Raw genomic sequence first — 10,777 nt, 5'->3', positions numbered from 1 at the left:
AGCCACTGGATCATCATTTAGAATCGGGTAACTCCTTCAAATGCTGAATTATTCTAAGGAGAGGTTCTGTGCATAAACGGATGAGTAAGGCAAAAGAGAGGCTTGTGGGAAAGAAAAAGAATCAGCTCCCAATGTCCCCTCTGACTTGCAGCTTTTGGCTGAGCAGAACTGATCATGAATTTAATCCCTAAGCTATTTATTTAAACACATCATTGATACACAGCAAATGAAAATCCTAAGGGTTGAATTAAAAGCACACTCTCCTAAGGAAAGCTGGCTGCCAGCTGGCTTGCAAAGGAAATCTTCTTTCCACCCTTACTGCAAATGCTATGTCACTTGGAGCTACTTCTTTCTCTCCTCTTTCATAGTAAAGCAGGGTGGGTGGTGGTGCATACTCAGCCCAGGGCAGAAGAAACAAAGGACCATAAAGAGGGGTGGCCTCAGAGTCCCAGCTATGCTGTTTGCTATGTGGCTGCAATATACTCTCTTTTTGCAGAGCCTCCAAGAAGCCTGACTATGACAAGATTTTGTTCCTAAGGAGCGTGCAGTGTCTAATTTGGACTAATCAAAATAAATGTGTGGATTCTTAATGCATAAGTGTCCCCTATTTAAGCCTTTCCATGTGGGAGAAACATTTGCCCAGATTATATAGATCCCAAAGCCCTAAGACCCCCTCCTTTCCCTCCCCTTGCCTCCTCTCCTTTTCTCCTTTCTCCTCTCCTCTCCTCTCTTCCATTCTTCCATATCCACATTCTCTTCTACAGAGGTTTCTTGTGCTATTTCCCTAGACAGTCTATGACAGTAGTGAATTGAATTTTATATGGGTACATGATGCTGAAAAGAAATGCCCACCACTTGCTCTCTTCCTCTATTGGGATAATACATGCATTTTCATCACTGAGCAGCCAACAAGAGATTGCATACCTGCATACACAGACACACACATAGCTAATTAAAGATAACCTAAGACCTGAGAGCTAAGATGTCAGCTTCCCTTGCTTATTTTCAGTTAAAGCAAAGTGGCTATTTCAACCCTTCTCAACTAGACTTCTGTAAGAATTAAGCTCCTATGTCACAAAACATCCATGTACGGCATATGTTAACAACTTTCTATACACCTAGGTTGTTACTACTTATACCATTGGAGAAATAGAGAAAATAGTCATGTAAATCATTTCTAGGGCATTATGGAACTTATAAAACTCTAGCTTAAGATTTAAGATGGGGGTGGGGGACACGGGAGTGTGGCTCACCTAGCATTCAGGAAGCCTTGGGTTTGATTCCTTGGTACCACATACATAGAAAAAGCCACAAGTGGCAAAGCACTTCCCTTGAGCAAAAAGTGTCCAAGCACAGTGCTCAGACCCTGAGTTCAATCCCCAGGACTGGCAAAATAAATAAATAACTTGAGAGGAAGGGAGCTGGGTGCCAGGGGCTCATACCTATAATCCTAGCTACTTAGGAAGCTGAGATTTGAGGATTGTGGTTTGAAGCCAGGCTTGAGATGGTCTAATTAAACATCAAAAAGCTGGAAGTGAAGCTGTGGCTTAAGTGGTATAGTCTTTTTTTTTTTTTTTTTTTGGTCAGTCCTGGAGCCTGAGAACTGTCCTTGGGCTTTTCCTCAAGGCTAGTGCTTTACCACTTAAGCCACAGCACCACTTCCAGCTTTTCTTTCTTTTTTTTTTTTTTTTGGTGGGTCATGGAGCTTGAACTCAGTCTGTGTGGTGTCCCTGAGTTCTTCAGCTCAAGGTTACCATGTTACCCCTGGGTCTGGGCATTGTGCCTGAGCTCATCAGCTCAAGGCTACTGCCCTACCCTTGAGCCAAGCCCCACTTTCCATTTTCTAGAGGTTAATTGGAGTTAAGAGTCTCAGGTCCTTTTGTGCCCTGGCTGGTTTTGAACCTTGATCCTCAGATCTCAGGCTCCTCAGTAGCTAGGATTACAGGCGTGAGCCATCGTGGCCACTTCCAGCTTTCTGTGTATGTGGTACTGAGAAATTGAACCTGAATGCATGCACTCTACCCTAAGTGGTACAGTCTTAGTCTTGAGCAAAAACACAAAACACCCAGGCCCTGAGTTCATGCCTCAGGACTGGCAAAAAAAGAAAAAAAGAGAAGAGTAGGGGGAGGAAGGAAGGAAGGAAAAAATTGAGAGGAGAAATCTGAGTTCAGGTCAGGAAGTGGTAGAATAATAAAACTTCATCCTTCCCAGTTGAGAAAAAGAATCTTCATACTGAATCTACATTTTTGTTCAGTGTGAAGATAAATTCTGTGATTAAGACTATTGCTTGGGAGTGTCATTTATTCATCTGTCATCCAAAATTCTAAATAACTAACCACATACACATTGTTTTGAAACAAATGTATAGAACTTCCCAGAGTAGTGTGTTGGTCTTATCCTAAGTGAAGAATTTTGTGCATGAAATCTTCGTTTTCTGCCTTTCTGTCATTCTAATGAAGACAAAAATTCCATTGCCTATCTTTTCTTTCATTTCTCTTTTCTTGGGGCTGGGAGTTTGGCTTAGTGGTAGAGTGCTTGCCTAGCATGCACAAAGACCTGGGTTTGATTCCTGTTACCACATACATAGAAAAGCCAGAAATGGTGCTGTGGCTCAAGTGGTAGAGGGCTGTCCTTGAGGAAAAAGCCCAAGGACAGTGCTCAGGCTCCAGGACTGACCAAAAAAAAAAAAAGACTATACCACTTAAGCCACAGCTTCACTTCCAGCTTTTTGATGTTTAATTAGACCATCTCCAGGACAGTGCTCAGGCCCTAAGTTCAAGTCCTAGGACTGGCAAAAACAGAAAACAAAACCTTCTCATTTATCTTTTCTTCTTCTGTCTCTGTTTCTCCTACTGCAACGACTCAAAAATCACAATTGGCAAGATACTGGTGTCTCATTCCTGTAATCCTAGCTACTCAGGAGGCTAAGTTCTGAGGATCGGGGTTCAAAGCTAGCCCAGGCAAGGAAGCCAGTGAGACTCCAAAAAAGCAGAAGGGGAGCTGTGGCTCAAGTGGCAGAGTGCATCCTTGAGCGTGGGGGCAAAGCTCTGGGACAGCATCCTGGCCCTGAGTTCAAAACTGGTGCCACTAGAGACAGACACACACAGACACATACAGACACACACACACACATGCTGGGCTTCCTTCCCTGCTATTGGAAGGATAGATGAAGAGGTATAGTGTTGGGCTGGGAATGTGGCCTAGAAGTAGAGTACTTGCCTAGCATGCATGAAAGCCTGTCTTGGATTCCTCAGTACCACATAAGCAGAAAAAGGCTGAAGTGGCACTGTGGCTCAAGCGGAAGAAGAAGAAAGGAGAAGAAAAGACTAGGGGAAGAAGGACCACAGTCATTTAACAGCTTTCACCCCTCTAATCTCTTTTGCCTCTATTTTGCTGGAGAGACAAAAACAACAACAACAACAAAAAACAAAACCCACTGACTGTTTTCTCACTCTGCCTAAACCCTGAATCCTGCAAGCAACTAATATTCCATCTCCACCAACAGAGGACACTGAGGTAAGTTCTGCTCTTCCCTGGCTCCTTTTCCTTTTCCCCTCTGCTGAATTCCAACGCTGCCGTGCATTTATGACAGGAACACCTCCCTGCTGCAGGCCTCACATTCACAGCCAAATCTAGGAAGGAAACAACCCCCCACCCCCAAAAGTAAAGGTCATAGAGTCTGAAAAATAAAGCTCAACAAAGGTCCTCCACTTCCCACTGTACATTTTAGTGTTTATCAGAAGCTCTATTAACGGGTGGCCTAGCCTAGGGGGGCACACGATATAAAACTTCCATTTCATAATTATCTTCCTAACCCTGTAACTTTCAGGGTCCTCGTTTCATAGATAAGGGAGCCCAGGTCAGAGAGCAGTGAGGCTCCGGCCATTTTCCCCTTGTAAACCGTGTCACTGTAGGAGTCCAGCCCGAGCCTCGCGGTGTGAAAAGCCAGTTGTTTACACGCTGAACAGGCTGTGGAGAGTGCCATTCCCGGAGCCTCCCGGAACCGAACATACACATGTTGAGGTGCTTTTTCAACTTGAAGACAAGCCACACAGGAGGAAACCTGGCAAACGCGGCGTTCTGCACACTGAGTGCAGGGAAATGAATTTCCTCTGGAAGATCGTCTGTCTCGGGGTGAGCGCCACGCGCCATTTCCCAGAACCGCAGCAGCACCAAGAAAGCTCAGGATGGAGAAGGACCGGCGCCAGCAAACGAGACCCAGCTGCAGAGACCCACGAGGAGGGGGCGGGACAGAGGGCTGGGACCGGGCGTAAAGTCCACGCTGATTGGCTCATTCTCCGGGCGCGCGCCGCACGACTTCCCGCCTGGAAGCTGAAGGCGGGACTCGTGGGCACGCGCGCGCACGGACTCCGCCCACAGCCCCGGCTATGGACCTATTGGGAAACGCCTCTCTCTTCGCTATATCTTTAGCCCACCCCCTCACCTCCGCATAGCAGACTTCCGGGTGGCAGCCCCTACGCAGCTCCGCCCCCCTGAGGATCCACCAATGATTGTGAGCATGTGGCGAGGGAGGGTGGGGCCTGGGAAATTCGAAAGAAGCCCCGCCCCCCAGGAGCCGATTCCCTGGACTAGTTTGCAAGAAGAAAGCATCTTGCGAGGAAGGTGAGGCGGTGGGGTCTGGGGAAAGTGTGAGCTGGTGCAGGTTTGACGCCGGGGGCAATGGAAAGGTAGATAATGGACAGAAAAACCCCGGAGGTTAGTGGGTGGGAGGAAGATGGGACTCATAAACCAGTCGCGCTAGGAAAGGTCAGGACACCGGAGGGCAGGATCTCACTGTGCCTTTCTACGAGGTCACGGGGTAGGTGACGATACTGGGTGTTTGCATTTGCCTCCAGCATTCCTCCCTCTCCCCTCCTCTCCTTGCACCCTGAGTCTAGCTGGGGCCTTGGGCAGGATGAGTATCTGAAGGTAGGTGTGTTTTCTCTTCAGCTCAGGTCTGAGCTGACTCGCGTCTGTTGACTGGACATGGAGGATTTAAAGGAAGGTAAGGGAGCCATTCTGGGAAGGCCCTGAGATTGAGAGCCTGTCAGGGACTGGTGGCAGGCACCCACTTATCCTTTCCCTTCAGACGTCAAGTTTATTATGGATGAGACCTTGGACTTCGGAGGGCTGTCCCCATCGGACAGGTATCAGCTCCTTTATTCTTGTCTTCCTCCATCAGCACCCCTTCGGCTATAACTCTTATTGCTGAATTGCTGTTAGCCTCTGGAGACATTATTGGTAATTTGGCTAGGTTTGGTGCACTCAGGCGTGGTGGACTCCAGGCTCACTAGTAAGGGGGAAAAAGAAGAGAAGCTGGAGTAAGATTTCAGAATGTTAAGAAAGGTAAATGCACTAGATATGGTAGTGTGCATCTGTAATCCCTGCACTCAGGAATCTGAAGCAGTAGGATCATGATATTGAGTCCAGTCTGAGCTACATAGTTTGATGCCAGCCTTGGCTGCATAATGAGACCCTGTCTCAAAACAAAACAAAAAACAAGTGCTTGGGGCTCACCCCTATAATCCTAGCTATTTAGAATGCTGAGGTCTGAGGACCAGGTTCAAAGCCATGCCATGCAAGAAAGTCTGCAAGAGTCTTCTCCCCAATTAGTCAGTAAAAGTCTGGGACTGGGAGTTTGCCCTAGTAGTAGAGGGCTTGCCTAGCATGCACGAAGATCGGGGTTCGATTCCTTCTTACCATATACATAAAAAAAAGCTGGAAGTGGTGCTATGGCTCAAGTGGTGGAGCTCTAGCCTTGAGAAAGGACAGTGCCCTGGCCCTGAGTTCAAGCCCTAGGACTGGCAAAAAAAAAATTCAAAAGTGTAGTTGTGGCTCTAGCAGTAGAGTTTTAACCTTGAGTAAAAAGTAGTGTGGTAGCCTTGAAAGAAAAAAGCTAAGGGACAAGGGCCTAGCCCTTTAGTCAAAGCCCCAGTACTGGCACCACACTCACACAAAAAAGGGTAAATGCATTTGCTACTTTATTGTGCCATTATTTCCGACATCAGTACTTGCTAAAGACCTCTTGGGCCTTATCACCTCGAGGCCAGATGTGTGATGTCACAGTTAAGATGGGTTTCAGGATTTGGGGTTGTATCTGTGGCCCTGGTGCAGATCTCTGGCCCTGTACAATCTTCTGCTCTGTGTGTGTGTGTGTGTGTGTGTGTGTGTGTGTGTGTGTGTGTGTGTTAACCACATTTGTTTTCTGTCTTAGTCATGAGGAGAATGACATGGCAGTGTTGATGACTCCAGAGAAACCACCCCGACGGGGCCTGTCCCATAGAAGTAACCCAAATGCAGTGGCTGCTGCTGCTGCTGCCCCGCAGGGTGTGCGATTCAGCTTAGGCCCTCTCAGCCCAGAGAAGCTGGAGGAGATCCTTGATGAGGCCAACCGGCTGGCAGCTCAGCTTGAGCAGTGTGCCCTGCAGGATCGAGAGAGTGCAGGTGAGAGCCCCTGTCGAGGGAAGCCCAGCCCTCGGCGAGAGACCTTTGTGTTGAAGGACAGTCCTGTCAGAGACCTGCTACCCACTGTGAACTCTTTGGCTTGGAGCACACCCTCCCCCAGCAGCCTGACACCCCACCTCCGGAGCAGTGATAAGAAGGGGTCAGCCAGGACTCTTCGAGTGACATCTGGAAAGAGGCCCTCCAGTGTGAAGAGAGTGAGTTTGGAGGTTTAGTTGCATGTGCACCCTCAAACAGTGCATGACACACCAATGGCACAGAGCAGTTTCCTCATGGACCTGATGGAGACTGCAGTAAATTAGATGAGATACCATAAAAAGCATTTATTACTATGTCTGTAGGGCTCTGAAATAATGATGATAATGTTAGCAGCTGATATTTGCTTTCTTCGCTGGGATCTAGACCACTCCTTACCTTAATTTCTGAATCCCTTAAGTCAGTAGAACAGATAACTCTAATTTTTTTTTTTTTTTTTGCCAGTCCTGGGCTTAGGCTCAGGGCCTGAGCACTGTCCTTGGACTTTCTCAAGGCCAGAGCTCTACCACTTGAGCCTCAGCACCACTTCCGGCTTTTTTTTTTTCTATGTATGTGGTACCGAGGAATCGAACCCAGGTCTTCGTGTATGTTAGGCAGGCACTCTACCACTAGGCCAAACTCCCGGCCCCAACTCTACAATCTATTCCTTTTTCCCCCCTTTGTGTTGCAGGAGTCACCCACTTGCAATCTGTTCTCAGCATCCAAAAGTCCAGTGTCATCACCTCTTGCACGATCAACTCCTCCATCCCGAGGGAAAGCTGGACCTCCACCCCGGGGGAAAGCTGGGCCTCCACCCCGGGGGAAAGCTGGGCCCAGTGCCAGATCCGCCACAAGTGAGACCCAGGCAGCACAGCTGTGGGTGATGGGAGGCCGAAAGAAGTAGAACTTACCTTGAAATGATCTAATCATTTTTACCAGGTCCTCCTACTCCTGTCAAACCAGTCCTGGCTCCACAAGGTTCAACTAGCAACTCTCAACGCTTGTCCAGGCCACAGGGAACAGTGACTAAGTCTTCCAGCCGACTACCTATTCCCTCTGCTATCCCCAGGCCTGCCAGCCGAATGCCACTCATCAACCGGAGTGTGCCACCTGGCAAAGGTGCCATACCTCCCGATTCTCTGGCAGCCAGAAAAGGGCTTCCAAGACCAAGTGCTACAGGGCAGAGAGGTAAGAAAGAGTCGATACATGGGTAAGAAACCAAAATGAAGGAAATATTCTCTGGCTCAGTTTCACCCCACCTTCATAGAGCTGCAACAATGACCACTTTGACTATCTTTCTTATAAAAGAAGATCTTTTATGTGAAGATGGGGGAGGCTGAGTTAAAGAGGGAATGTGGAGCCATGATCCTCAGATCTCATCTTCCTAAGTGGCTAGATTTACAGCTGTGAGCCTCCATGATTCTTTTTTGAGAAGGTCACTGATACTTATCACTAACTCATTTGGCTTTTGTTGACTCTTATCAAGCTGTTTCTCAGAGAGCAAACCTTCCTGTTGCTAGTGCTACTCGAAGCAGTCTGCAGCCCCCCAGAAAAGTTGCAGTCCCTGGACGTACTAGGTATGATGGGTCCCTCTACTCCCCATTCATTATCCAAGCTTCTGTGCACAGCATCCTTGAATTCTATGTGAAAAGGTGGAGTGGGGTGGGGGGGAACGGTGACAAGGATTTCATTTCTTTTTGTTTTACATTTCTATTGTAAAAAGAATGTACAGAGGGATTACAGGTAATAAGTATATTTCTTTTCTTTTTTTTTTTTTTTGCCTGTCCTAGACTTGAGTTCAGGGTCTGAGCACTGTCCTTGGACTTTCTCAAGGCTAGAGCTCTACCACTTGAGCCTCAGCACCACTTCTGACTTTTTTTTTCTATGTATGTGGTACCGAGGAATTGAACCCAGGCCTTCATGCATGCTAGGCAAGCACTCTTACCACTAGGCCAAACTCCTGGCCCCGTACATTTCTTTTTGAACAGTGTATGTGTCTCATTTCGTCCCTCTTCCTGGGGACTTGAACTCAGCTTAATGACAGATGGGCACTTTAAAGCAGTTCTTCCTTTTTTCCTTTCAGGTAAAGCAGTCGGGACACAAGTAAGAATTCAGTAGCAAACCACTACAATCACTGCCTGGATGCGCCTCTACCAGCAAGTCCAGATTTTAGTGCATTTTGGCCCAGTGGCAGGAAGATCAGATGCTTCCAGGGCCAGTCTCCTGGGCATAGAGACCATGGAGGGGGTGGATTGAGCTGGAAGAGACTCAACCTCTCTAGGATAAATAAAAGATGAGAGGGGAAGAGGCCACCTCCCAGTCATGAAACTGAAAATGAGAAATGCAGGCAAATGGCTTGTCCTCTTTACCTCCAGTCTTGGGGCCAGTCCAGGAAAATGAATCCATCTTCTTCCCAGGTCTGTATTCAGTGGATGTTTACCACACATAAATGTGTTATTCCATGCGTAATACACATAATGGTGACTACAGCCCTTCTCCCTGCTCCTTGAAGAACGATCTGGAATCATAGCTTCCATTGCTCTCAAACCTGTTTGGAGAGGTGAGGCAGGCACCTGCTCTCCAGAACTTGTTTCCTATGAATTCTGTGACTCCTCACAGATGAGGAACTCACTCTTATCACTCTTCATTTTTCTAAAATAAAGTGAATGTATTTTTATATTTTTTTCTGTGTATCATAAAGTAGACCTAACTGGGGCCTGGGAGCCTATCCTAATAGTAGAGTGCTCACCTAACATGCATGAAGCCCTGGGTTCGATTCCTCAGTACCACATACTCAGAAAAAACTGTAAGTGGTGCTGTGGCTCAAGTGGCAAGGCACTAGCCTTGAGCAAAAAGTGTCCAAGGACAGTGCCCAGGACTGGCAAAAAAAAAAAAAAAAAAAAGACCTAAAAGATTTGGGGTAAACCTCTTTAATTCTAGCAATGGAGCCAGGCAGAGGCTTGACTAGATCCTAAGACTTCCTAAGCTTTCAGCTCATCAACCCTCCCTTATTCAGTGGAACAGAATTCTTTCTGTGAGTTTCTGTATTATCTTAAGGGCCACAGTTAAGTAGAGTTTCAGTGTGTGAGGTTGTTATAATTCATATACTAAACTTGGATGTCCTTTTTTGGCAAGACTGAAGCTGTTGATTCTTGTAACCCAAATTCTATTTCATGGTGTATGTGTGTGAACGTGCACACATCTGTGCACAGGACTCAGGACCTCGTGCTCTTACTTAGCTTTTTCTGCTCAAGGCAGGCAGGCACTTCTTCCACTTTAGCCACGGCTCCACTTCCTCAACCCTAATTCTAATTCCTTGGGAGTTTTCAAAGAACTCTGAGAGGAACTAAGCAAAGGAAAGTAGACTGCCAAGTCTAGGTCCATACATATGCCCGTGTGTATGCTCATTAGGGGCCTTCCTCACTCATACTAGGTGAAGCGCCCCTCCCAGTCCCTGAGATTCAGCAGCCTTGCATTGCTTTTCCTTTTGTAGGTACATGTTTGGTTCTGGAAAAATTCTTCCGAAGGAAAGAAAACCTTAAATGGGCTTCCTAGCTTCCTCCTGTCCTGTGTGTAATGAGCAGAACACTTCCTTCCCTGACTGAGGCACCTACCTGGAATATCAGCTAGCCTAGGGGCACAGACAAAGAGGGCAATGTTTGTGGACTGTGGAAGTCAAGCATGCCCCATGGGGCGGCCTTAGAGGCAAACCCGGCAACTGACTTGTGTTGTCGCCACCTGGTGGCCTGAAAGGGAAGAACAGGTTTCCATTTTTGAGTTTTGCTTCCATCCCCCAAGGCTTCTACTACAAAATTGATTAAAGAGCATGTTGTTGGCAGCCCTTGTCAAAGCTGCCTTTCTCATCCAACTACCTGCTGGCCTACTTCTCTTTTGGCCTGGCTTTCTATTTGTCATCCACTTCCTGCTGTGCCTCAGGAGCACTAACAGGGAAGCAGTTCATTGGTCTCTTGCAACGTACCATGAACTGTGCTAAGCACTTTACATGTGTTAACTCATTTAATCCTCCAAAGCTCAATTAGACAATGTTGTTAGCATTGTCCGTGTTTTGTAGGAAGAAAAACTAAGGCTCAGAGATAAAGTCTGGTTTTAGGCTGTGTGTTCATCACTATTGCCCTAATACCGCCGCCCTATGTTAACTCCCTTCTAGATTGTTCAACGGACCTTTGACAAACACAAACATGGGACCTATAGTGATGTGTAGGAACAAAAACACAATTTTTGAGTAGCCCCTTCATTTTCCAATGGAAAAAATAAAAGTGCTCCACAGAGATGGGCATGA

The 10,777-nt window shown here is 47.0% G+C and overlaps 1 protein-coding gene across 1 annotated transcript; it reads left to right on the top strand.

Moving 5' to 3' along the window:
• Positions 1-4,574: 4,574 nt before the first annotated feature.
• On the top strand, positions 4,575-8,564 carry Psrc1 (proline and serine rich coiled-coil 1). Its single transcript, XM_090333958.1, has 8 exons — positions 4,575-4,623; positions 4,951-5,005; positions 5,090-5,147; positions 6,215-6,659; positions 7,169-7,331; positions 7,417-7,665; positions 7,964-8,054; positions 8,561-8,564. The coding sequence occupies exons 2-8, from the start codon at positions 4,987-4,989 to the stop codon at positions 8,562-8,564; spliced, it is 1,029 nt and encodes a 342-aa protein (XP_090190084.1). The 5' UTR covers positions 4,575-4,623; positions 4,951-4,986.
• Positions 8,565-10,777: the final 2,213 nt, after the last annotated feature.

Source organism: Megascapheus bottae, chromosome 6 (genome assembly GCF_031878675.1).
Source record: "Megascapheus bottae isolate mThoBot1 chromosome 6, mThoBot2.hap1, whole genome shotgun sequence".
NCBI lineage: Eukaryota > Metazoa > Chordata > Mammalia > Rodentia > Geomyidae > Megascapheus > Megascapheus bottae.
The sequence above is the reverse complement of the archived record's forward strand: the minus strand, read 5'-3'. Positions and strand labels throughout refer to the sequence as shown.

What these genes read in the sequence shown, in the direction of transcription:
- Psrc1 (XM_090333958.1), top strand. An exon ending in GGGCTGTCCCCATCGGACAG is followed by an intron (nt 5,148 to 6,214) that starts GTATCAGCTCCT and finishes TTTCTGTCTTAG; the next exon opens with TCATGAGGAGAATGACATGG. An exon ending in CAGTGCCAGATCCGCCACAA is followed by an intron (nt 7,332 to 7,416) that starts GTGAGACCCAGG and finishes CATTTTTACCAG; the next exon opens with GTCCTCCTACTCCTGTCAAA.